This window comes from Gigantopelta aegis, chromosome 10 (assembly GCF_016097555.1).
Source record: "Gigantopelta aegis isolate Gae_Host chromosome 10, Gae_host_genome, whole genome shotgun sequence".
Classification (NCBI taxonomy): domain Eukaryota; kingdom Metazoa; phylum Mollusca; class Gastropoda; order Neomphalida; family Peltospiridae; genus Gigantopelta; species Gigantopelta aegis.
The window spans coordinates 46,600,424-46,628,209 of NC_054708.1; the positions used below are offsets into that span (position 1 = coordinate 46,600,424).

A 27,786-nucleotide genomic window follows, 5' to 3' on the forward strand; every position below is an offset into this window, starting at 1 on the left:
TATTTTTTTTCTATCTATTCAGGATGAGACCACTAGAAAGGTTACACCTGTTCAGAAGATTCGTATTGCTGGGTGTGCCAGAAGAGACATTGATTCTAAAATAAGTAAGACATGCTTTTAAGTAGTGACCACTTAGATATATGATTTTAAAAACTGCAGGTCCCTAACTGGCTTAACGTAAAATTGGGGTAAAGGTAGGGATGAAGATAAAAAGAGACCTTCTAAACCAAAAAGGGCACTTGTTAGCATTTTTCTGTGTTTATGTCTCAGAGCTGAAATCTACCAGCATGGCCCTAGAATTATCCTATCCTGTAATTTATAGGACACATGGCAGTTAAGGATTTGATTCACAATTAACAACATTTTGACAGCCATACAAACAGTACTCTTTTTATGTACCCTATTCCCCCACATCAAAAATATATTAATTTTGTAAGGAATATTTTATCAAAATATTTTTTGTTTACAAGCATATGGTGACATTAACCCCCACCCTCGCCACACACACACGTTGTAATATCTCCCTTTTCCTGGAAATCCAACGTCGGTATGCATACCTTTGAAAGCATCACCCACATAGGCAGCTGGAAGCACCAGTTGATACCGGTCATGACTATCAACTTTCACCATCCTGTGTAGAACTCCTTGCAGAAGTACCAAGTTGTCAAAACTCCGATGCAAAGAAGAATTGGCCGTTGAGTGGGGATAATCCTGACGACTGGGTTTTTTCTCAAGTCGAACATTTTCTATCCAAGGCCTCGAAACATCTGAATGCTGAGCCATCCTCCAATCTCAATCGTTCATACCCTGGAGATCATGTTCTTGAAGGTTATCAACCACGGTATCTGCTGAAAGACAAAAGAGATTGGACAAATGGTTGAGTGTACAAAAGATTGCAAATGGCTCCTACAGACTCTGAACCAATCTTGGTGCACTCCTGGTTATAGGCTTGTATTCCAGGCAGTCTGAATAACCCATCAGCATCTTCGTTATTGACACTTGACTTGTAAACAATGTCAAAGTTATATACAGCAAGAGCTGCCAGCCAGCAGTGTCCTGTGGCGTCAAGTTTAGCAAAAGTAAGGATTATTATCAGTATAAACAGTAAACGTATTACCATACCATGCCCATTTCAACGCAAGAAACTCCATGCAATGAGCTGAATAATTTCCCTCTGACTTACATAATCCTCTGCTAGCATAGCTGAGGACCCTTTTCAGTCCATTCTGCTCCTGATGTGTGTAACTCAAAGGGTTTACTGTAATCAGCATATCCAAGAACAGGTGGTGAAGATAAAAGATCTTTCAATTTATGAAAAGATTCTTCCTGGCGATGTCCCCATTCCCAAGGTCTATCAGATGTTTTGCTATTTCGTTTGGATTTTGTCGAAGGCATTAATGCGTTTAAAGGTTTAGCTATTTTAGCAAAGTCTTTAACGAACTTATGATAATACTCCGAAAATCCAAGGAACTGTCTAACCTTGATCGGATTCTTTGGAGTGGGCCAGTCTTGGATCTTCTGACTCTTCTCACCATCTGCTTTTATACCATGTTCTGAAAACGTGACCTTAGAGTTTGATTCTTGTCTTGAAGAACGAACACTTCTTTGGGGTCAGCTTCATTCCTGTTTCTCTGATCCTCTGAAACACCTGTTCAAGTCTTTCAAGATGTTCGTCATATGTATCTGAAAACACAATTATATCATCAAGATATATTAAACAAACTGTTAGCTGAAGACCATCGAAACACTCGTTCATCAACCTCTGATAAGTAGTAGGACTGTTGCACAGACCAAAAGGCATACGATTGTACCAGTGGACCTACGTAAAATTTAGTGGTACCCACTCTTCATATCGAGGGTGCTGTAGTACTTTGAACCTGAGAGTGCATCAAACATTTCCTCAATACATGGGATAGAAATTAGAATATGAGTCCTTAATCATCAGTTGATTGAGCTGCCTGTAGTCTACACACATGCAAAGCTTACCATCCTTCTTCCACACCAGAACAATATTGGATGACCAGGGAGATAACTGCTGGAAATGATCTCTTACCTCTTGGTACATTGCTGGTGGAATCCTCCTGTGTCGTTGTTTGAATGGTTGTTCATCGCCGAGCTCAATTCTGTGAGTGATGGCTGTTGTATGTCCTATGTCATCATCACCAGTTGAAAATATATCTTGGAACTGGGAAATAATATCCTTACCTCTCTCGAGTTCTTCCTTTGTCACGGCTTCCTCATCGACCTCGATCTTACCAAGAAGAGCTTCAGACTGATCAGAAACTGACACCTTATCTGGAATCTCCTCCACTGTTACTGCCTGAAGTTCACATAAGAGAGCTCGAGGTGGAATACTTATGGTACGAGTGGTAATATTAGATATATGAACATCAACATACATCTTACCTTGACAGCTGTAATTGACAATTGACAATTGTAGGAACAATGTCAATGTCAATGTCCTCTGGTATAACAGAACCTTTGGTAGATTGAATCAAGGCACATGTAGACCTATACATAACTGGCTTGTCTACATACCCTTGAACAAGTACCTCATCAGGGAATCCGCAGGCGTTTTGATGTCGCACTTCTTACCTTGCCTAAAGAAAAATGTTGTTTGGATAATTCCTTATCCTGCAACAACATGCAATGGAAAGCCAGATACCATGGTGTATGGATATCTGCTTCCTGAAGAAAACGACGAGCATGTTTTAATTTACACTCACTCATGAATGCTGACAAAACATTAGTTCCCAGAAGAAGTGGCACCTGAGAGTTATAAGAACAATCAGGGACAACTAATAAAAGACAGAGCTGTTTCCCAGAAGAACTAGCTCCTGTTGCCTGTTGTTCTACCTCAATATAACCATGGTATGGTATCTGCTGTCCATCCGCACATTCTCTCTTTAAAATAACATCAAGCGTATTCATCACTATATCAGACAGGTTTTTCTTGTAAAAACTTTCTGCAATAGTAGATACTGTTGAGCCAGTGTCCAACAAAGCTTTAGTGGAAATATTATTGATAATAACATCACTTTCATTTAGACTTCCCACTAAATGGGTACTATCCTGTTGCATAAAGTTGATAGGGCATCTTGGTCTGGAATCTACGGGTAGCCCCTCCTCATAGAATGCTTCCTGTTTAAAGCATGTCGTCGAGAATGATCAAGTCTTACCCGACATCCATATTTGAGATGACCTACTTGTCCACATCTGAAGCAAACGGGTTCATCTCTAGGTTGATACTGTTCATTCAGCTGCTGTGGTTGTTGAAATAGATAACCTCGTCGTGGCTGTTGAGGTCCGTGTTGACCTTGGCTATCCTGCTGTGTTCGTGATGGTACTGTCAATTTATGTCTGGACTTCTTCAGCTCAGCAACATCTGCAGTTAACTGTTTAAGTAAACCTTTTACTTCTTTAATAACTTCAGAATCGTTGGTATGTACAGCAGCTTTACTTACAGCTGAAGCCTTAACTGGTTGCCTCTCTAGCATATCTGCTTCCATTCTCCTGAGTGCCCTGAGCAAGTCGCCAAAACTACCACTTTGATCTAAGATGTATGCAGATTTGTCTTGTAGATCATTCCTAAGTCCGTTACTCTGGGCTGATATTCGGTACAGCCACTCCTCCAGTCTACACACCCATGAAGTGACATCTTCGCGTTCCTCTTGACGAGCATTATAAAATACTGACAGCAGACTTTGTCCTCTAACTACAGTACCAAACATACATTCTAGCTTGGAAACCAACTGGCTAACATCCCAATCGGGACCCACACACATAGCAGCAGTAGCTGCCTCACCACGTAAGGACTGCTGTACCGCCTTCAACAATACCTGGAAAGAAACAGATTTGTCTTTCAACAAGCAGTTATAATCAAAAGAAGTATCAAACAGTTTATCACCTGAAAAGAAAGGTAATTTAGGTGGTTGATTTAATGTAAGAGATGTTGGAAAACTAGCAGGATCAGGCTTTGTACCATGTTATTCCTCTTTGGAATGCACATAAATTGGACATCCACTCTACCAAGTCTTCAGCACTAACTGTTTTAGACCAAGCTTGCAATTTCTGAAATGCTGAAACAAATTGTATTATGTCTTCTTGAGTGAGTTTATCCATGATGAAAACCAAAAATCAAATAAACAAAATATCTGAAAGTTTACAAATTAGATACAACGGTAGTATACCATATCAGCATGAAGAGTAACAATTACACGTGATAACTTGCAATTTGGTACACACTGAAACAAAATTATGAGTCAAATATTTCTTGGGAAACATCCTCAAAATAAGGAACTTCCACTGAAAGCTGAACTACCTATACTGTATGACACAATACCAATTAAATCAATATAATTAATATACAACGTTTAAATGACTAAGTTCTTTAATTATTTAAACTCTTAGTTTAATATTTCACTTTATGTTTAAACTAATTTATCATTACTCCCTTTGAACAGTCCCAAATAGTCATTCTGTTTGCACAAATATGTATCAGTGGAAACAAGCTACATCACATCATTTATAAGAAGTAATAAAATGTTACTTTTGCTCGCACTTGAAAATAAATAGGGAATAACTGGTTACTGTCTTAAAATATCTGCTTTATCCTGCGAAGGTTAGAATGGCGAATACAGCGAGGCTCTGCCGAACTGCATTCGCCATTCGACCTGAGCAGGATAAAGCTGATATCTTAAGACAGTAACCAGTTATTTCTTTTATTTTTCAATCCTACAGGAATATTCAGAAAATCATTATTTATTCCAGTTTTGTGTACGCAAATCGAGTATTATCAACCTAGCAAGGCTTTTGCCGTATGACGTCATACAAGATACATGACGTCATTATTTATAAGAAGCTAGCTACATTCTGCCACATTAAAACAGCGTTTCTAAACTCTTAATTCATAAATAAATATACAAGTTTTGTATTGTTGTCGCAAAACTAAACTTTATTTGTATTTACTGTACTTAAACAAATGATTTAAAGACTATGTTTATTGAAAATCTACTCTGAAATACTCGAGTCGAGTCGGGCTTATGTCACATGACCTATATTTTTGGTCAGTGACCAAAGATATAGAGATTTATCTAGTCATCATATCTTGCCAATGTATACAGTGATTGCTAGATAAATGAAATTAAATGTATACCATACAAATGAAAACAAATCAAAAGGTATCAAACAAATGTAAAAAATGTAAACCAAAAGAGAGGAAAAAGAAAAAGAAAACCCTAAACAAATAAAACAAATCAAATAAATAAACAAATAATATATATCAAAAGAAAATCACAGAGACGTAAAAAAAAAAAAATGGAACACAAAACAAAACAAATCAAAAGAATGTACCGGTACCTACAACATAAATATATATACACAAGGATACACGTGTACTTAGGAAATTATATCTACACAAACAAATAAATATATATACACAAGGATACACATGTACTTAGGAAATTATATCTACACAAACAAATAAATTTATATACACAAGGATACACGTGTACTTAGGAAATTATATCTACACAAACAAATAAATATATATACACAAGGATACACGTGTACTTAGGAAATTATATCTACACAAACAAATAAATATAAACATACATGAGTGCTCAATAAAGAGTCCGTTGTTGTGTGATCACAGTCTTTAAAATTAAATTAAAACTGCAACATTGGAAAGTCTTTGAGAATTAAAATCTTGGATACTCATCATCCATCGTCTTAAACAGTTGAGGGGTTGGCAATTTTTCCTAGGGGTTGGAAATCTTTCCAGGGGATTGGCAATCTCTTTCGCTCTGTCAGTCATCCACGTCCAGTGTGAGGATGTCAAGCCATTGTCCCTACATCGGCTCCAAATGTAACAGCATTAGGTTTGTTCCAAAATAGACGACAAACAGCTGCATAGTTCAGAACAGTGGCATTTTATTCAACATCACACACAATGTATTTTTAAAACCCTGAAACAATCAAAACAATATATTAAAATACAAGAATAGAGTACATGACATTGACATTACGATAAGAAATACATACAACACACACACACACACACATACACACCATCTCTAGTGTACTGTTGTACATTCATTAAAATATTGTTGATGGACAACATCCCCATAACATTTACACTGTAGATATAATGTATAGTTGAAACCACTATTGGACATTTTTCATGGCTGTGTGGACTGGGGTTTTTTTTTAAAGTTATTTTATAATTTTTTAAAAGTAACCCCCTGTATTCAACTTGCATAAAAGTAAAAAAACTTCTGAGATCTAGTTTTTGAATTGACATATCACCAATATCACATTTAATTTAGCTACTATAGTGACAATCTGGAGGCCAACCTCAGACTGGATGGACATCAGGGAAGGAAAACGATACAAGTTCTTTGGCCTTGTTGCTTCATCTCCAAAGTAAGTAAATATTGCTATACAGTTGAATCCCATTGGCTCGATCCCCAGTGGTACTCGAGAATGTGTTCGACCCAATGGATAGTTCGACCTAACCATATGGTCAACAATGTGTAAGTGTCACTCGGGACTTTGTTTTTGGTTTGAGCGTTGCGGTGTATTTGACCCTTCCGAGTTCGACCCAACGGGATTGTACTGTATATTGAAAACATACTCCATGTTTAAAGGATTTATTCAGATATTCCTTTTACTGATATATTTAATAACAGTATATTGGTACATTTGGTTAGAGAAATGGTTGCTCTGAAATAAATTCTCTATTGAAAATAACTGGTTTTCATAATTTATTGTCCAACAATGAGTTAATATCCATGTTGATTACCCAACAAGTACACTACTGTAAATTTTATTTTTACGTTTCATGTGATATTTTGTCACTTTAAAAATAAAATATTCCATAGCAATAGTAGTGTTTATTTTTGTTTTACAATTAACAATAAAGTAGAAATAAATTGGTTGCAACCACTGAAAATATTCCCAGATCTAAACATTGACTGGCTGTTTGTTTTAGGACACGATTAGTAAGTCACAGTGTTCATCTGACTGCATCACGCCAGAGTTGCATCAAGGAACTGCCTATAGATGAAAATTATCTTGATCTTGTGTACGAACCTAGAGAGGTAACTGTACAATTATTATAGTGTTAATAAAAGATTTTGAACAATAATTTATCAGGGCCCCATTCCACAAAGCGATCTTAGCGTTAAGATCACCTTAAGGGCATATATTAGCTGTGCAATTACGGTGATTTTAGGTCTAAGATCGCTCTGTGGAACGAGGCCCAGAACATATTGCCATTTTTTATTATTCCACAAGTTTATTCGGCACCAGAATACTTAGCAGACTCTTGGTATGTTTTTTTGCACAATAAATAGGAAGCCAAGACAATGTATTGAGCATTCTTACAATGTCTCCATTTTAATTATCATTCCAGCTAGTGCTCCACAACTGGTGTAACAAAGGCTGTGGTATGTACTATCCTGTCTGTGGGATGGTGCATATAATAAATCCCTTGCTGCTAATTGAAAAGAGTATTCGATGAAGTGGTGACCGCGTGTTTCCTATCTCTAAATCTGTGTGGTAACCGTAAATAAAATGTGTTGAGTGCGTCATTAAATAAAACATTTCCTTCCTTCTTCCTTCATTTTAATTAGGTATTCAAACCATATACATACCAAAATATATGTAAATATGAAAGAGGAGGCGTGCTGCTTCCACATGTACTATTTTACTACCATTAGCAATATTGGGGTTTTTGTGTTCTCACATTTTGTGTAATGACAGGAACTACTAGTTTACTTATCTAACAAGAACATAACATTATTTTACCAGGTGTGGAAGGTAAGAGATTTACGATGTCGGACTCCACCAAATAAAGAGTTTGATTTTGTTGGCATTACAGTGGATATTTCCTCTAACAGGTACTTAAGCACAGACCTATTTAATGTGTTAACTTGTAATATTTAATAAAAATAAGAATGGACAATTTATTGTTGCTTTAGTTATTCTCATTGTTACAAAAATGGAATTTTTGTGGTCGAAATACTACAATAGTATCCTATATTTTACCCTGAGAAAAGTAAAAAATGTCTGGTATATTGAGATTTTATACAGTGACTAATAACAACTTTACTGTTCATCACTTAACTCTTGTTTTGTTTTGTTTTTGTTATTCTGTGTATCGTAAATATGCAAGGTGTGTGCCTTCCATATATTCATAAACACAGTATTGTATATTCTCTTTCAAAACCACATACCCATCTGGAATAGTGTGCACCACAGACGGCTAACTTTCATGTTTCTTGACAATATCTGTATGGTCCTTAACCATATGTCTGACACCACATAACCATAAATAAAATGTGTTGATTGTGTTGTTAAATAAAACATTTCCTTCCTTCCTGTTTCTTGAATTTGTATTTAAGTTAAACTAATATTGTAATATCACTGTAAACCTGAACTTGAAATTTCAGTGACAAAAAGGTCGACACAGTGTACGTTGCAGACATAGATGGAGATCTCATGGGCATTAGATTCTGGGGTGGCGTTCAGGTGAGGTATATTTTCAGTCTTCTATCATTCTGTTATGTATTTCTGTTAAGTTTATTATACATGACCTGTTGTACATAAAAGTATTATGTAATCAAACCTGCATTTAATGGCTATTCAAAAGAATACTTTTAATTATTCCTAGTAATACTGGATGTTTAAAAGAAATTTAAATTTAAAAAAAAAATTAAAACTATTTCAATGTATTTTTATGCTTACATCAAATTACCTTAAGGTCTAGGGCCTATATTTTTTAATCAATCTTAGCCTATGAAATCGTAAAATCATTGTAAGCTATGACGTCACTATGGCGTGTGCTGTAGTGACATCACACCCTACGATTGGGCTATTTCTCGTTCCAGCCAGTGCACCACGACTAGTATATCAAAGGTCGTGGTATGTGCTACCCTGTCTGTGAGATGGTGCATAAAAAAAATCCCTTGCTGCTTATCAAAAAGAGTAGCCTATAAAGTGGCGACAGTGGGTTTCCTCTCTCAATATCATTGTGGTCTTTAACAATATGTCTGATGCCATATAACAATAAATAAAATGTATTGAATGCGTCGTTAAATAAAACATTTCCTTCCTTCCTTCCTATGATGGTTTTACGATTTCATAGCGCTAAGATACTTTGAAAATATGGCCCTGAACACACACCTTAGCTATCTGGGCTGTCTGTCCAGGGCAAGTGATTAATAGTTGGTGAGAGAGAAGACCGGGTAGTGGCTTTACACCTCCCCACTGAACCATTAAGACTCACTCGGGGTTGAAGCAGGTACCAGGATGCAAAGCCACAGCCTGTCACCCTTAGAGCTGATGACTTAATTACTATGCCCCTATTTTGTACTAGATTATTTCATTAAGACAATACTGTTTAAGTGTGTGTACTTAATATGGGCATCATGTAATTCGGTGTTGTTGATTTATTAATTAAAATAAATGTTGGGGCGGGACGTAGTCGGTTGGGATTGATCCCTGTTGGTGGGTCCATTTCTATTTCTCATTCCAGCCAGTGCACCACGACTCTTATATCAAAGGCTCTAGTATGTGTTATCCTGTCTGTGGGATGGTGAATATAAAAGATTGCCCTCTACTAACGGAAAAAAGAATAGCCAGTTTCTATATGTTAAAATTACCAAATGTTTCACATCCAGTAGCCAATGATTAATAAATCAGTTTGCACTAGTGATATTGTTAAATAAAACAAACTTTAACTTTAAAATAAATGTTGTTTTATATTCTGAATCAACTTGTGATTGATGTTGTCAATAGCTGTTGCTTACGGTGAAATAGATGGGTATCACAAATGTTTTTGTTTCCAGAGTTTTGGTATGAGTGACCTGCATGAAGGCAAAATGTTTGTTGTGAAGAATCTCGTACTGAAATGGTCACGTGGTCTGGGTATTGTATCTGTGGATGCCTGCATTGAAGTGAGCCATTTCAGTCACACGGGCAGCTCCCAAGAAGAGAGAAAACAACTTGACAAACTGAAAAGTGTTATTCAGGTGAGACATAGCATGGACCAAAGTAAAATATAACTTAAGGGGAGTGATTAATTGCTCCCTTGACTTACATCATAGGGAGCAGTATGAGATATAACCATATTAATATCGTACTTAACTAGTCTCAGGCGAGTGATGGGGAGTGGAGTGATAGTGAGGTCTGCTCATACGGTTATCTTAAACTTGCATTCACCACTTATCAGATAAATTGTATTGTTAGGAGTATCTATACTGAGAGGCATAAATAACGCAATGGGTATTTCGGTGATATTTTCTTGTATATTATATTAGGCATGCAGACAAATGACATATTGGTAACAACTAACTGAATTAAAATATTGTTCAAATTGGGGGGGGGAATTGAATAAAATGTGTTTTCAAACAAAACACACAACTTAAGGGTTTTTTTTGCAATAAAACATCATTTTTTTAACATTACTTATTGTGGCATATTAAACAAAGACAGACTGTTTGATATATCGTTAGAAGAGTAGCATGTTCAGAATGCCGAGCGATCGCGGACAATTTGACTGGTGCTATCATCTATCGTATCACGTTCATTTAACATTGGGCCCAAAAACCAGTCATGCAATCATTTTTCCATCCTGAACATGCCTCATATTATTGGTGAAATCTTTGTTGACAAAACATCTGTTGGTCAGAAACATCTTAATCGAAAGGAGTTTAGAGATGTCTATAGTACAGGTCTGAGATATTGTCTGACATTCCATTGTCGGCCATGGGACAATTAACATCTATTGTAAGTATTTATAACCAAGCGTACAGGGTTTTTTGTACAGGGGTTTTTTTTTTTTTTTACAAAGAAATGTAAATTCTTAATTGCACATCTCATGATTTGTTTTAATTTTTTCTCTTTAAGGCTGAGAAGGAGCAGTTTTTGAAGAGAGCTAAAACAAAGCTAAACCACCTTCACGGTTTACAGCATATTTTCACTCCAGAAAGAAGAAATCCAGTTCTAGAGAGTGCCCGGAGGCAGTCTGCAACACCTTGTGTACAGGAAAACATTGACATGGTAGCTTTTGGTTTATTATTACTATTATTTATATTTTAACATTTAATAGTATATTAAATACTGACAAGTTCTTTAATGAGACAAGTAAATCGTTATAATTATTTAATTTAAGGCTTGTGAATTTGTATTTATTTCTTTAATTCTTAACAGTAACTATCTCCATATGCCTGTAGTAGTATTCACAAAACAAAACAAAAAAGAAAGTGATGAAGTGAATACAAAATTGTATGCCATATAATTGGAATCAGATTGATTAACTTGGATTGCTTCAATAATAATGTGTATGTGCAATTCACAAAATATTATTATGTAATGTTTACTAAGTAACTACATATGTCGATGTTAGTCCCCTGCCAATCCACCAGGAGGGGACTATAGGTTTCATCTTCATCCTTCTGTCTGTCCCTCCCACATATCATTTCCTTCTTTTTTTTCACAGTGCTTCAAGATATTGAGCTTAAATTTTTAGATAGCTTTATTTTTATATATATATATATATATATTGTTACAGATCAAATTTGACTTTAATGGCGATTTACAAACTTTTGACAGAGTTATGGCCCTTGAACTTAGAAGATTCAAAAATTTGTTTACAAGTGGGGTTTTTTTCACACATTACCTCAAGATATTAAAGGTGAAACTTTCTGTATAGTTTTATCATGTACTGTTACAAATACGTTTGACATTCATGGTCATTTACCCAAATTTCACATAGTTATGGCCCTTGAACTTAAGAGATCTACTAGTATAAAACAAAAAGTTGGGCTGTGAAAGGGACATGCATTCCTTTTTTTACCCCATCAATTCCCAGTTGTTGCACCATTAAACTAAAAGGCATCAACCAGTCAAATGATTGGTATGTGTTGCTGATCACAAGACAATTCATGCCGAGGATCTGGAGTATCAGATTTCACTCCCAAATCTCTGTTGTAGCCTACTGTTACTCATTTGAACTGCTAACGGACATACCATTCAGTGAGTGTTTTTAAATTCATTTTTTTACAGGATTTTCTGGACAACCTCCCCCCTGAATGTATACAGCGTTTGTTTTCACCCATGGATGAGGGCGGTGACACGCAACATGAATCCCATTCAACATCTCCAAAAAATGACTTGGTCAAGAAACAAAAGTCTGTCATTCGCAGCAAGGTGGCCAAGCTCCTGGCTTATGGATCTCCTAAACCTCTATCATCGTTGAATTCAGCAATATCACCAGCAGCCCTCAACAAGTTTAAACCTCCGTTAAGCCATGTGAAAAATTTGTCGTCTGTGCTAAAGTGATACTGGATGTCCAGAGAAATATATCATGTGCTAAACAATTTATATCATTTGTTTTGCTTTAGAAGACAATGAAAATATTAACATTAATGAAGAATAGTATATTGCTCATATGTTTTGTTGAGTTTTGTTATCAGTGATTTAAAAGTTTAATAAAACTCAATAAGTTGTGCAGTTGTTTTTTTATTAGATTTGTAGTATGCATTTTAATCTATATAAACTCTGGTAGCTTATTAAAAACAAAGGCAAGGTTTTATCAAATTATCCATGGATGAACAGGATGTTTACTGAATGTTCTGCAAATTTTTTAAGAACGGGCCACAATTATGTTTTTGGTTCATGCAAGTAAGGGAAAAAAAACAATGTATGACTGCATAGCTGATCATACAAAAATGTGCAAATTTGTTTGCACCATTGTACTTTATGGAAGACACATATAGTTATTATAGAAGTATTCAGTGTAATTTTGGTGTCACTTACAAGTAAGTAATGCTCTTTGGGGAGTATCATGGGATTCATTACAAAGCATTGTGGGGCAAGGTAGGGCTGTTTGTCTCATTTTTATTTATAATGTAAAATGCAGCCAGTCATTTCTGTTTGACATAAATTTCAATCCACTACCAGTCCAATCATAGAGGACTATAGCTTTCATTGCCGTCTGTCTGTTCATCTGTACTTTACTTTCCCATAGATAGGACAGTACATACCTTGGTCTTTGTACCAGTCATGGCACATGGGTAGGGTATGAGGGAAATGACCAAGTTCACTAAGGGCAATTAACCTTGCAACCCAATATACCTCAGGTGAGCATTCTACCACTGATCGTCATTCTGCCCCACACCATGACACGAGAGTGCCGACAGTGATGTTGTTTTCTGCAGCTCGTCTCTTGCCACATTTATAGGGTATCCATCAGTCATGACTTCTCTATATGTAAGGTTGCTACATTTTTTCTGGTTCAGATTATTTACACATCCAATGAAGTGGTTTATTTCATGCCAGTGCTAACCCATAGTAAGCCGTCTATGTGGAAGAGATTGTAATTTGATGGATGAGCATTGTGCAATGTAAGAGGGTGTATTCATATGCTAAGTAAACAGAAAGAAGCAAGGGCAGTACAGAACAGATTATGATACCCTTTGATGTGACGGTGTGTGAAAAGTTTAACATGTAAAATCTGCCTTAAAGGTGCAGACCCTAGGTTTAGCCAGTGAAAATGTACACAGAATATAGTTAATCTACAAACATGTAACATATCTGTATAATATTATAACAGAGAGAAGTTATTAATCTGTGATGTTTAAATGGGAAAATACCATATAAAAATAATTAGAGTGTGTCTCAACCATTATTTCTTGGACAAACATTTATTTTAAGCATTATATAAAAAAAATTGCTTTTCTGTGGCATAAAAACCTGGAAGACCAGAACAACTACAGGTGTACGAAAATTAATATTCTAAATAATAAAATGTAAGTACTAATTTAAATTATCAAAAACGGTTTTAAAAGTGAAAAATATGTTGTTTTTAAAAACTAGGGTCTGTCTCTTTTAAGATTTGTTTTGTGTGTGTTCAAAGGCTTAGCACAACTACAGTCTGCTTTGGGGCCATTGAACATTTACCAGGTGGAGTACAGTGTGTAATTGAATGCGGTACAAAATATGGTGGGAGGTATTAACAGTTGTATAACGTTTCATGAAAACAATATGCATGTATTCACAATTATTACCGAAGTAAAATTAAACCAAATTCAGTAATCCTATCGGGATAATGGGGCAGGAGTAACAAGCACCATGTTGGCAGGCTCACTAGGATGTTTCTCTTTCTAGCCAGTGCTTCACAACTGGTGCCATGGTATATATTACTCAGTCTGGGATGGTGCATATTAAAGAAGAAAGGAAATGTTTTATTTAACGACGCATTCAACAAATTTTATTTACGGCTATATGGTTAAGGACCACATATTGAGAGAGGAAACCCGCTGTCGCCACTTCATGGGCTACTCTTTTTTTTTTATTAGCAGCAAGGAATCTTTTATATGCACCATCCCACAAACAGGATAGTACATACCACAGCCTTTGTTACACCAGTTGTGGAGCACTGACTGGAACAAGAAATAGCCCAATGGGTCCACTGACGGGGATCGATTCTAGACTGACCACGCATGAAGCGAACACTCTACCACTGGGCTACGTCCTGCCCCATATTAAAGATCTCTTAATGCAATCGAGAAGAGTAGCCCATGGAGTGGTGGCAGTGGGTTTTCTCATCAGCTGTGTGATCCAACACCATATAAACAACAATGTGTGGAGAGTGTTAAATAAAAACATTTTCTTAGTTTTTTTCGCTTTTATCTTTTTTTTAAAGACATTTTAGCATTACAAAAAGGTGGGTGAATTGGGGTTTGAAAAATTGCTGAATTGTGGCTTTCGTAATTGTTGAGCAATCCTTTGCAGGAATAGATTCAGGGCCATACCCTCCGGGGGGCAGGAGAGGCAGTTGCTCCCCTGAGAATCACACTTTTTTTCTTTTTTTACTCCAGAAAATAGCATATACATCTTAAGGTTTAATTTGTATGGTGTTTCATTTGTTATAGAAAGTAGTACCTCCCCCTAGGATTTTGATCAGGGTACGGCCTTGGCATTTGCGTAGATCTCACAAGCCTATGCTACTTGGAGCCTGTAGTCCATCCCATCCTCCTACAAAAATGTTTTTTGTAAATAATTTCAGTTTTGTTTCACGTAAGAAGAAAAGTAAAAGTTTTTTGGAAATGACAAAAAAAAAATACTTTTTTGTTTCTAATTTACAAAACCGTCTGCTCAGAAATAAATAACTTGTAGTAAATTCCGTAGCATAACAAAAGGCGTTCACAGTGGGACAGACTATAGTTAATTGAATTTGATGTCAAATTCAGCTGGACGGCCGAGTCATTGATTGGTGTCCAATTTGATGACTAATTTGAAAAGGCATGTAGCCACTTATGCTAATATAGTATCCCAGTGGTAAAGCACATGTGTGATTTTAACGGGGGGGAGGACGTGTTTGTGTGTGTGTATACATTAGTGGTTAAACTTTTAATTATTTTTGTTGTTGGTTGTGGTGTTGTTGTTTTTGCTAAACGAAAAGGGGGGGGGGGGGGGGGGGGGGGGGGGGGGGGCATATATAGATTGTCCCCCGGCGTTGAAAAGAGGGGGACACGTCCCCCCTGTCCTCCACTGATCGACGCCCATAGTTTCCTCTGAAGACTACAAGTCATAATTATCAAATGTTTGACATCAAATAGCAGATGATTAATTAATGTGCACTGGTGGTGTTGTCAAACAAAAATAACCGCCATTCTAAAGCTAAACGGACATTTGGACGGTTATGTGATCGCTCTCAGCCAGAGACAACTATAGTGAAAATATGGAATTGCTGCCTACCACTTGGTAGGTAAAGATTCCTGCTCTAATACAACAATAACCCTGTTTGACGTTAAAAACCATTATATTGATCATTTTCAAGTTTGCTGATAACAAATATTTTACATATTAAATAGGCTCGAAACATACTATGTACACACCGGCCTCGGTGGCATCGTGGCAGGCCATCGGTCTACAGGCTGGTAGGTACTGGGTTCGGATCCCAGTCGAGGCATGGGGATTTTTAATCCAGATACCGACTCCAAACCCTGAGTGAGTGCTACGCAAGGCTCAGTGGGTAGGTGTAAACCACTTGCACCAAACAGTGATCCATAACTGGTTCAACAAAGGCCATGGTTTGTGCTATCCTGCCTGTGGGAAGCGCAAATAAAAGATCCCTTGCTGCTAATCGGAAGAGTAGCCCATGCAGTGGCGACAGTGGGTTTCCTCTCAAAATCTGTGTGGTCCTTAACCATGTCTGACGCCATATAACCGTAAATAAAATTTGTTGAGTGCGTCGTTAAATAAAACAAGGAAGAAACCCGACAGAAATTATGTATTTAACCAATGAATAGTGTTATTGTATTAGAATGGGAATTAACCTACCCACTGGTAGACAGCAATTCCACGTTATCACCATATAGTTATATTTGACTGAGAGATTGATCATAACCATCCAAATGTCCGTCTAGCTCTCGAACAGCAGAGTACTTTTACCTACTAGCCTTTAGACTAATGACAACACTACAACACTGAGGTCAAGTCAGTCATTCATTCATTTATTTTATAGTTTTGTTCATGTTTATATCCAGTTAAGGTTCAAGCACGCTGCCCTGGGCACACACCTCAGCTATTTGGACTCCTTCCAGGACAGTGGATTAGTTGTTAATGGATAGAGCGAGCGTAGTCCTTGTAGTGGCCTTACACTTGATTCGTTAAACTCGCTCTGGGGTGTGAGTGAGAGTTGGTCTGGTGCTTATAAAACTTTTAGTGTCTAGACTCTAATAGCGTCTGAGATACTAATGTCATTGCAACGCCATACAAATTGCATGTGTGTGACGTCATTAAAGATTGAGTCTGGATTCTAAACGTTTTGTAAGCACGGGCCCTGATAATCGATATGCCGGTTGGCCGAGTGATACCGGAATAACCGTAATCTTACGAGATGTTCCGATTTATTCCGAAGGGGTCAAATCCGGAAGTTCTGTCGACTAAATATTGCATGTGTTCCGGTGTGTTGTTCAGAACGTGTCCGTTTTTCTGATTCAACATTTTGCTATTTATTTTATGCTTGTATAAATAGAGTAATAAATACAATTTTAAAAATCACATTTAACTGACAGTAGCAGTCATGTCTGCTAGCGATAATAAGAACACTGTCCAGACTGATATGGATCAAGGTAGGCTTAAAACTAATAAAAGTCGCAGTCTCTTGTTTATTCACTATGAGTCTGACTCATGATACTATCATAAACTATGAATCTAGTTTGAGCCTTTTTTTCATAATTAACATCAGGCATTACTTACATTTTATTATTTATAATATCCATTGGCATGAGTTCGACCCGTCCCCCCCCCCCCCCCCCCCCCCCCCCCCCCCAATGGTTAGGGTAGTTTTAGGGAGAGTTGGGGTTAGACTTCAGAGCATATTTCTCACTGTCTGTCAGTGCCTTATTTGCTGTTAGTACCCATTTAATTACTTTATCATGGCCGGCTGAACAGAATCTCTCCCATTATGTCAGTTAATAAAAGCTGTCATTTTTGCCATCCAACCCAAACCATTTTTTGTCTACTTCCGTATTTTTTATAATTCAGGGTTTCGTTTTCGGAGTGAAAATGGGAATTAGTGAAAACATTTAAAAACCATATAAACAAACATTGTGTTCTGGTTATACCAGTTTGTATTATATTATTTCCATGAAACTTGTTCATAACCTCTTGGTATCTCTTCTGATAATTTTATTAGCAAAAACAACGGTTGAAGCACAAGTCTCGAACTTAGAATACTCTTGATTTTACAATACTCAACCATATGACACCTTGTGATGTTTTCTCTTGTATATTATTCCTATTAGTACATTTGTTAATGTGATGATTGCAGACTAGGGTTAGGCAGTATTGAAATTTGATGTTCGGCATTGATATCGGTATTTTGGGGGTGATTTACCTCGGTACAGTATTGACAAGATACCGATATTGAGCGCTATTTTCGGTGTACTTGGCTTTAAATGCATGCACATGTTGTAGCTCACCCACTAATTTCATCTAAATACAAGGCTCTCGTCAGATTTATACCAATCCATTTTGCGTTTGTCAGATGAATCCAGGTGAAAACCCCCTTCGGTCAAAACCCCCTCCAGTCAAAACCCCCTGCAATAAATAGTCAGACGGTCAAAACCCCCTCTTATTATTATTGTTTGGTATTTATAGTGGTAAAGTTGGTATAATATTAACATAGATGAATAATTGTTTTAATCTCTTTTGAATAATTATCTGAAATATATTTATTTATGTTGTTATTTAGTGTATGTTACACTACATAGACTTTAGGCTTTCAGTGAAGCTACTCATAGACTTAGAATTGTAGTTTTTACAAAATTTTTGATCTTAGAGATAGATGTAATTGGGAAGCCTAGGAAAACTACTTATATAATATAATAGTATAATGAAAGAACTTGATAGTAATTTGCAATATAAGGAAAGAACATGATAGTAATTAGCAACAACAACAACAACAACAGCTTGATCTTGGCTAGCTGCTGCAGGGATTAATGTAATTGGGAAGCCTTGAGAAATCCTTTAAATAATATAATGAAAGAATTTGATAGTAATTAGCAATCTCTGTTACTTATGTGATCTTAGCTATTGAAGGGATCTTAGCTATTGATGGGATTAATGATTGAGCAGTTATTTTTGAACATGAAAGTAGAGTACATGCAGCAAATGTCACATGGGATGCTACAAGAAAATGGTTAGGGTCTGGTCTATTAATCATTCATTCTGTGAACAACCATGGAAGTGATACAAAATCACAAGGGTGGTCAAAAGCTTCTGCATGAAGGATATATGTATACCAAAAAGAACAAGTCTAAGTCTACAGTGCGATGGGAATGCTCCAACAGGGCTTCCTTTTCTTGCAAGGGAGCAGTGACCACAGATATTGAGATCCAGACAGTGATACACACTGTCCAACACACTCATGATCCCAATCCCGACTCTGTTGCAGCTAGTACTAGTAGGCTGAAAAACACCATGAAGAACGTAAGTGGTACATCGCGGGGTACGCCAACCCAGATAGTCGTGGATACTACAGCAACTGCTACAACTGATATTCGTGCTGCTCTAGGCAACCCAGAAGTTGTGAAACGTACACTACGTCGGGAGCATGCCAATCCTCAATCACTTCAAGACTTAATCATTGAGGATCAGTGGATTACGACTGGAGGTGATGATCCACAAATGTTTTTGATCTATGACAATGGTGTGGATTCGCCCAGCCGTATGTTAGTGTTTGCGACTGAAGAGGGACTAACGCATCTGGCTCGTTCGGATGTCTGGTACATGGATGGAACATTTAACTCTGCTCCGCTCCTGTTCCATCAACTGTTTGTCATTCGTGCGCCGCTCGGAGATTCATCGATCAGCTGTGTCTATGCATTTCTCTCAAACAAGAGCCAATCCACATATGAAGAACTGTTACAATCCATCGAGAATAAGTGTCAGGTGCTTGATTTTCAATTAGATCCATCAACTGTGATCACCGACTACGAGTTAGCCATCATCAACGCTGTCAGTTCAACGTTCGGCCCACACACTAGAAGTCATGGCTGCTTTTATCACCTGACACAGAGCACGTGGAGGAAGATTCAGAGTCTGGGACTTGTACATTTGTATCGGGAGAACAGTGACGTAAAACTTTTCTGTGGCATGTTGGATGGTTTGGCATTTTTGCCAACAGGTGATGTTGTGTCCGGTATCCAATACTTGAGGGAAAACACCAGAAGGACTTGAACCACTAATCGACTACTTCGATAACACATACGTCTCTGGTCAGTTTCGCCGTATCCAGCTACCAACACAACCAAACGGCATTGTTCCACCCATCAGGATGCGTCGATCGCCTCCAACATTTTCTCCAGAACTCTGGTATGTCCATGACATCACACTAACTAATGGATCTCGAACCAACAACGTGTGTGAAGGCTGGAATAATGCCTTTGCCAAGCTTATCGGACATGCTCACCCAACCATCTGGCGTGCCATAGACAGTCTGCGAAAAGACCAGGCAATGGCATCCACACTGTTACTGCGAGACAACAGGGGTGAGCCCCCAGCAAAACGTGTTCGCCGTAAAACAGTCAAATTGCAGTCTAAGCTCTTGAATTTGTGCACAGCCCGCCGAGATGGTGCTAAGTCAATGGAGGATACTCTCAAAGGCATCGGACACTGCATCAGATGGAAATAGATCTAAATGCGATCTAATGGATTATGACTTATACAAAAGTCTATGCAATCAAATGTTATAATATGCAAGTGTGAATAAATATTTTGGGTATTAATTATTTTGTCATTTCTTATAATTATTTCCTAAATAAGGGGGTTTTGACTGGAGGGGGTTTTGACTGGAGGGGGTTTAGACTGAGGGGGTTTTGACCGGTCACCTTGTCAGATATATTATTAGTTCTTTCCGTGAAATATTTTTCAATACCGAAATTTCGGTATTTTGATATTTGTTCGGTGTGGTAAATCATTATTGACATAATACCGATACCGAACGGTATATACGCAGGGATCTCACTGACCCTCGAAAAGTGTCTTTAGAAGCATGGAACTTGGACAGGACTCTTAGTTTTTTAGTTTTAACTTAAAATCCTATTATGGGACTCCCCAAATTTCACAAGAAGCTCAAATGACCCCCCAATGGAAAAAGTCCAGTGAGAACCCTGTATACGGTATACCGCTCAGCTCTATTGCAGACCTCAGGCTCACTCAAGATGTAGGTCTAAATCATATTTGACTAAAAACAAGTGAAATAGGCCTACCTGTCATCTTTATGAATATATACTACTCAAAAGAATTTAAGGGAAGGGTCAAAAATTTATAACCAAATAAGTTTCAGAGTGTATTAGATTGATGATGTAAACTACACCAAAAATTTAATTTATTGTTCCATATTTACAAACAAACCCCAGGACGTCTGTAGACACGAACCCGACCGTCGTTGAACTGGAGACTAAACCTGGACTCATCAGTGAACATCACTCGACCCCACTGAACACGTTGCCACCGCAGATGAAATGTGCACCAGTGACGTCTGGCCGTTCTGTGACGTGGTAGGAGTGGTGGTCGAACAGCCTGGCGACGGCAGCGTAGATTATTGGCTCTCAGACGATTGTGTATGGTTTGATCAGACACTCGAGTTCCAGTCGCAGTCCGCAGATTGTCATGTAATCGGCGTGCAGTGGTTGTGCGTTGACGTAGAGCCATATTGGTGATGTAGCGGTCCTCTCTATTTGTAGTGCTTCGGGGTCTTCCCGAACGTGGACGATTTCGAACAGAATTCTCAGAGCAACATTTCTTTGCGTATTGCCATCCTGAAGCCAAGCAATAGCCCTTCCTCGATCTTCGATAGTCAGTTGACGTCGTACCATTGTCGAATTCGGAGTGTGCACCGTACACGAACACAAGCTCCAATTATACGGAAATTCAGCATTGGGAACATGGAATACACATGCAAAGCGTGCAAATGAAGCACTTTGTGAAAAAGCAACTTCTGGGCACTTAGCAGACCTTTCGCTTTCGCCCTAATTTACGTGCAAATGTAAGCATGTTTTCGCCATTAGAACTAGTCGACAGTGTCAATGACAGTGGATTTTAATTCATTTATGGGTTGCTTAGACCCACTTTCGTCAAAATGGAACAATACCATGCGTGACATTATGGTCTAGCTAATATAATTGACATTCAGAAAATAATGTCGAAAATATCGTCTGACCCTTAAATTCTTTTGAGTAGTATATATGCTCAATATTCATGAAATTAATTTTTTTTTTAACAGATGTTCTGTTGAACATGATTATGGTTTTAGAGTATATTTCAAAAACATGATAAGCCTACTTTTAAACATTATGATTGTTCAAACTAATTTGGACACAACAGGTTTTTTGTCTGTTCTGACCACACCAAGATCTTTTATATGCAGTAATGTAATGATAACTGGTAAAGAGTTGTACATATTCAAAAATGCATTTAAGTCATTTTAAGCTAATTGCAGCTTTACATTCCATTGATTTTGAGGTGAAATGTTTTGAGGTTAGCAAGTTTGTACTTAATGATGGGCTTGCTTATTTTGTGCACACCCTTTATTGTCTCAGCTTTGGTGCAATATGAAGCCATGACTATTATTTTATTTTATCATCCATATACTGTAACCAGCCTCGGTGGCGTCGTGGTTAGGCCATCAGTCTACAGGGTAGTAGGTACTGGGTTCGGATCCCAGTCGAGGCATGGGATTTTTAATCCAGATACCGACTCCAAACCCTGAGTGAGTTCTCCGCAAGGCTCAGTGGGTAGGTGTAAACCACTTGCACCGACCAGTGATCCATAACTGGTTCAACAAAGGCCATGGTTTGTGCTATCCTGCCTGTGGGAAGCACAAGTAAAAGATCCCTTGCTGCCTGTTGTAAAAGAGTAGCCTATGTAGTGACAGCGGGTTTCCTCTAAAAAAAAAAAAAAGTCAGAATGATCATATGTTTGATGTCCAATAGCAGATGATAAGATAAAAAATCAATGTGCTCTAGTGGCGTCGTTAAATAAAACAAACTTTACTTTACCAAATACTGTACTTAACAATCTCATAGGTTGAAAAAGGTCTCGTAAGTTGCCAAACTTGTGCTTGATTTTTTTCTTTTCTTTATACAATAAAATATCTTTTCAATCAATCAAACAATCTCATTGTGAATCATTTTACAGGTGATTCTATTGATAAGGTTTCTGGTTCCAAAGATCTGAAGAAAGCAGAGAAGGAAAGGAAAAAAGCAGAAAAACTAGAAAAGCTGAAAGCAAAGCAAGAGAAACAAGCACAACAAGATGCTATGAAAAAGGATGGCGATGAGGTACATGTTTGTTAGAATGCCAAGTTGAAAAGAAAGAGATAAAAATCATACATTTGTTTAACTCTGTTCCACCTTAAGACCAATACACTAGACATGCAAAGATTAGTGTACAGTAGGAAAAATAATGTATGTAATGTTATTTTCTTTTTGAAAGGAGTCTCTTGAGTTGGAGGTTACATGTGCATGGCAAACATGTAGCTTGTTAAAAAAAAATTAAAAAATTCATAATTGAATTATTTGGCATTACTAAAATATTTCTCATTTAAATAAATACATTATATGCCTGGATAATTAAATTTGTCTTTTTGTCTTGCTTTTACAAAGAAAAAAGACAAGATATAGTTTGTTTTGTTCTTTTTGCTGGGCTGTGGAAGCGGTGGCATCAACTTTTGCGTTTAAAGTCAAAGAATTAAAAATTAATTAAGTAAACATTTTTAATTAAATATAGTTTGCTTTTTGAACAACTTTAAAAGTTTTGTGTTTAGCTCCATTCCTAACAAACTGTAAGTCCCTTTGGATGTTCAACATAATTCCTGTAATACATTTTTAAATGTTTTTAAAAATTATTATGTTTTGTTTTTTTGTGTGTGTTTTCTTAACATACATCAAGATGAACATGTTATGAATCCAGATTATGTTTATGCTAGGTGAGACATTCAGTGGAATTCTTGTTTATATTTGGTTTGATTTTTTTATTTACAGAAGAAAGAAAAGAAGAAAAAAGAGAAATCTGTTATTACTTACGACATTCCAACTAAAAAAGGAGAGAAAAAAGGTAAGCTAATTCTTTCAACTTAAAATGAACATTAGCTTCTTGAGTGCTTTTCTTTGCTAGCATATGTTTTTGTCCACACAGCATTTATATGTCAGGCGGGCGGACTGTAGCCCAGTGCTAAAGCATTCGCTTGATGCACGGTCGGTTTGGGATCAATCCCAGTCCCCTGCCCATTGGGCTATTTCTCGTTCCAGCCAGTACACCACGACTGGTATGTCAAAGGCCATGGTGTGTAGTATCCTGTCTATTGGATGGTGCATATAAAAGGTCCCTTACTACTAATGGGAAAATGTAGCGGGTTTCCTCTCTTAGACTATATGTCAAAATTACCAAATGTTTGACATCCAATAGCCAATGATTAATAATCAATGTGCTCTAGTGGTGTTGTTAAACAAAACAAACTTTATGCATCAGTTACAAGTCATTTATGTAATGGGATGTGTTTTTCTTGTAGAATTAATGTGTTTCAAGGGCAGATCCAAGGAAGGGGACCTGCCCCACTCTAAAAAATTAAAGTGTCCCTTTTTTGGAACAAGTTGTTTACAATTTTCTTTGAACTGTCCTTTTTAAGGAATTGGTCAATGTGCCCATTTGATCCCCTCCCAGGCTTTCTGCCAGAAAATAATTTGAGATACAACACACACACGTGTGATAATTAAGAAACGCTGCCAGGGGAACTTAATTAATAAAGGAATTACAACTCTATTCCTAACTGGTTAATTTTTAATTAACCCTTAAATACTCATTCAGTAACCTTGTAATACAGAATTAATACTGGTACATATCACAATAAAGACAATAACCTACAGTTTACGTAGGTCCTCTAGGATGACCGGCTAAGCTTTATCTTACCAAATACTCGTATAAAAATATTAGAACAGTGAAGCCTACAATTTACTTCGTCAGATTACCGGAGACACTGTCTAAAGAATATTGGTATAATACAGTATTAAAATATTTAAAGTCACATCAATCACATCAAGGTTATACAACAGAGCAGAAATATATATTTACCAAGTCCGGTCTGAACTAACATAGTTCGTTCAGTTGGACCACGTCCATTCCCCTGGATACTTCCAATGTTTCTCCCTGATATATCTAAAATCCTAGTTATTTATTATAAAAATCCCAGACTGGTCCAGGGACCGAATCTTATGATGTGTATTTTTCCACAGCGACCAAGAGGGTATATTTTCTTACAAGCCTAGACTGATCATCGCCATTTTGCTAGAGATACCATGGTCGCGCGGAGGTATTACGTAACCACTCTCCACATGGCCTCCACACCTGGTCTGGGTGTGTATTAGGAGGCCCGGTCGTGCGGAGGTATTACGTAACCAAGCTGCACTAGCCCCCAACACAATGGACATAGCCACAGGCGAAAAGATAAGAGCATGTTCCGTCACAAGAGTACTTAATACAAACAAAATAGCCATAAGTGCCCCTGCTAGGTGATTATTGGTTAGAAAATATTTTGAATTTCGACACTGCATTTCATGCACTTTAAAAACATTTAAACAGTATTTCTCTTATATTACGATCTATTTAAGTGTTACAAAAATACATACATTAATTTCCAAGGTTCTAGGGTACATATTTCACCCCCCGTACCATCTGGCAGAAATCCTGCCTTCTTAAAATATGTTCTGGGTCTGCCCTTGTGTTTTTATAATGTATATAATATTATTTTGTTTGTTTTCAGACACATCATGTTCAATGCCTGATGCGTATAGCCCTGACTACGTGGAGGCTGTGTGGTATGATTGGTGGGAGGAACAGGGATATTTTACACCAGAATACGGGGTGAGTGTCACCATGATGTTCCTTAATACAACTTTACTGTCATAAAAATACTATGTTCACAAAAGCACAGTCATGACCATGACATAAATTTGTATCCAAATCGGATTACAGGTTGGTTATTGTAGGGTATGCACACACTGACAAACACGCATGACCCTGTGTACCCATGTTGATATATTTGGGCAAAATATAATTTCATTGATACCGATATTGGGAGCTTTGGGCACTTGATATACTAAACACCCCAGTATCTGCCTTTAGTACTTCTGGCTATGTTAGCTGAGGAAGTTTGATTAATTTCTGTTTTTAAAGGAGAGGCTAAAATATTTAGGGGGTTGTGTGTTTTTTTTTGGGGGGGTTGTGTTTTGTGGGGGTTTTTTTAGGGGTGTGTGTGTTATATTCTCTTGTTTTCTGTGCAACATGTAATAGAAACAAACATTAATTCAAACTAGTTTATATGGTTGAAGTATCTGAATTTTGATTGTATTGTTTTTGGGGGTGTTCACATTATATTTTAATAAATATTTGTATAACTTATGTCGGTTTCATTCAGGGCCGTGATCCTCAAAGCACAATCTATGATGACAAATTTATTACTGTCATTCCGGATTCTTTCAGGGCCGTGATCCTCAGAACACAAGCTATGATGACAAATTTATTATTGTCATTCCGCCTCCAAATGTAACTGGAAAGCTTCATCTTGGTCATGCGTTGACAAGTGCAGTGCAAGATTGTCTCGTAAGATGGTATGTTCTGTTATTTTTCAAATGTGCATCCTTGATTTTAGTCTGATTACAAAAAAAAAGAAGAAGAAAGATACATATATGAATAACCATATAAATATTATCTAAGAAATTGAATATTTCAAAACCAAAATTCCACTATTCTGGTTCAGTTCAGGTGAATTGGACTTATCTAGAATATTTTTTATTAGCTGGTAAAAGCAAAGCAATTTTTGTTTCCAGGCATAGAATGAGGGGAAAGATGGTGCTATGGAATCCAGGATGTGACCATGCTGGAATTGCAACACAAGTCGTTGTTGAAAAGAAACTGATGCGAGAGAAGAAACTGTCACGACATGACCTAGGTCGAGAGAAGTTTGTGGATGAAGTCTGGAAATGGAAAAATGAGTATGTCAGTGACAAATGATTACTCTACTCGGACAATGTACTAAATAATGCACTGATTATTTAGGGTGCTTGAGGTGCTTGTGTCACAGGATCGAACCACCTCAGTGGATCCATTCAACTACTGATTAGGTTTTTCCCTCATTCCAACCAGTACACCACAACTGGTCAAAGACCACGGTATGTGCTTTCCTGTCGGTGGGAAAGTGCATATGAAAAATTCTTTGCTACTAATGAAAAGAAATGTAGCAGGTTTCCTCTATAAGACTATGTCAGAGTTACCAGAGTTTGACATCCAGTAGCCGGTGATCAATTAATCTGTGCTCTAGTAGTGTTGATGTGGGTTGATAACCCCATAATAGATCACTCCTCTGAGGTGTGATGGGTTGTAGGATCCAATCCCCCAACCACTGTCCCACTTGGGGTATGTTTTCTCTTGTCTGTGGGAAAGTACATAAACAATCCGTTTCTGTTGTTTGCTGCACTTTAAAAATGTGTTGAGGTTTAATAAAATATTTGTTTAACCTAAGGGGATTACAAATGTCTGTTGAGTGGTAAATGAAAATCTATTCACATTCTACAAATACAATAAAAAATCTGAATGCTAGTACATCAAAAGTTTTTGTTAAAAATGACTGTTAGATTTCTGTTATAAAGCATAATAATTTCTATAATGATTTTGTGATTGATTGTTTTATTTCAGGAAGGGAGACCAGATCTACCATCAGTTGAGGAAACTTGGTGGCTCATATGATTGGAATAGGACGTGTTTCACAATGGAGCCGGTAAGTAACAGAAGATAAAAGCTGTTCACTTTTCACTTCTTTAGGCATGGGATGCACCTCAGTTCCTCAGTTATTTTATTTCCAATTTCAAATGATGCCCCATGACTGGTATATCAAAGGTCACTTTACTCTCTCTTATCAGGGCTTCTAGATTATGGTAACCCCACTTCCATGGCTAGTGATATTCAATGTCAGACTAGTAAATAACTGCTAATGCCATGCCCGATGGCTAGTGAATTTGTCTTTGACAAATGTTGCAGTTAAGTCTTATTTTGTAAATATGAATATCCTGTCCCCACCCCAACCCCCAATCTCAGTGTTCTTAAGCTCTATTTCCCTGTTTATGTGACATATCTGATTATTACTATTATTATTTAGTACAATTGTATTAACTTAAAGTAAAGTAGGGCTAGTGAGTTTTTAATTGTGGCTAGTAC

The 27,786-nt window shown here is 37.2% G+C and overlaps 2 protein-coding genes across 2 annotated transcripts in view; both read left to right on the forward strand.

Annotated features, from left to right (window-relative positions):
• The window catches only part of LOC121384627 (breast cancer type 2 susceptibility protein homolog), a 41,165-nt gene extending 28,655 nt beyond the window's left edge, over positions 1-12,510 (forward strand). The window contains 8 exon segments of the mRNA XM_041515090.1: positions 23-104; positions 6,327-6,423; positions 6,992-7,100; positions 7,813-7,901; positions 8,454-8,532; positions 9,852-10,034; positions 10,912-11,064; positions 12,070-12,510. Coding sequence (XP_041371024.1) covers positions 23-104; positions 6,327-6,423; positions 6,992-7,100; positions 7,813-7,901; positions 8,454-8,532; positions 9,852-10,034; positions 10,912-11,064; positions 12,070-12,345 — 1,068 coding nt within the window. The 3' untranslated portion in view covers positions 12,346-12,510.
• Positions 12,511-16,976: 4,466 nt separating this feature from the next.
• Positions 16,977-27,786, forward strand: part of LOC121384625 (valine--tRNA ligase-like) — a 36,429-nt gene continuing 25,619 nt past the window's right edge. The window contains exons 1-7 of the mRNA XM_041515089.1: positions 16,977-17,144; positions 22,717-22,859; positions 23,562-23,634; positions 25,337-25,437; positions 26,056-26,183; positions 26,403-26,567; positions 27,268-27,349. Coding sequence (XP_041371023.1) covers positions 17,096-17,144; positions 22,717-22,859; positions 23,562-23,634; positions 25,337-25,437; positions 26,056-26,183; positions 26,403-26,567; positions 27,268-27,349 — 741 coding nt within the window. The 5' untranslated portion in view covers positions 16,977-17,095. The remainder of the gene's footprint in view (positions 17,145-22,716; positions 22,860-23,561; positions 23,635-25,336; positions 25,438-26,055; positions 26,184-26,402; positions 26,568-27,267; positions 27,350-27,786) is intronic.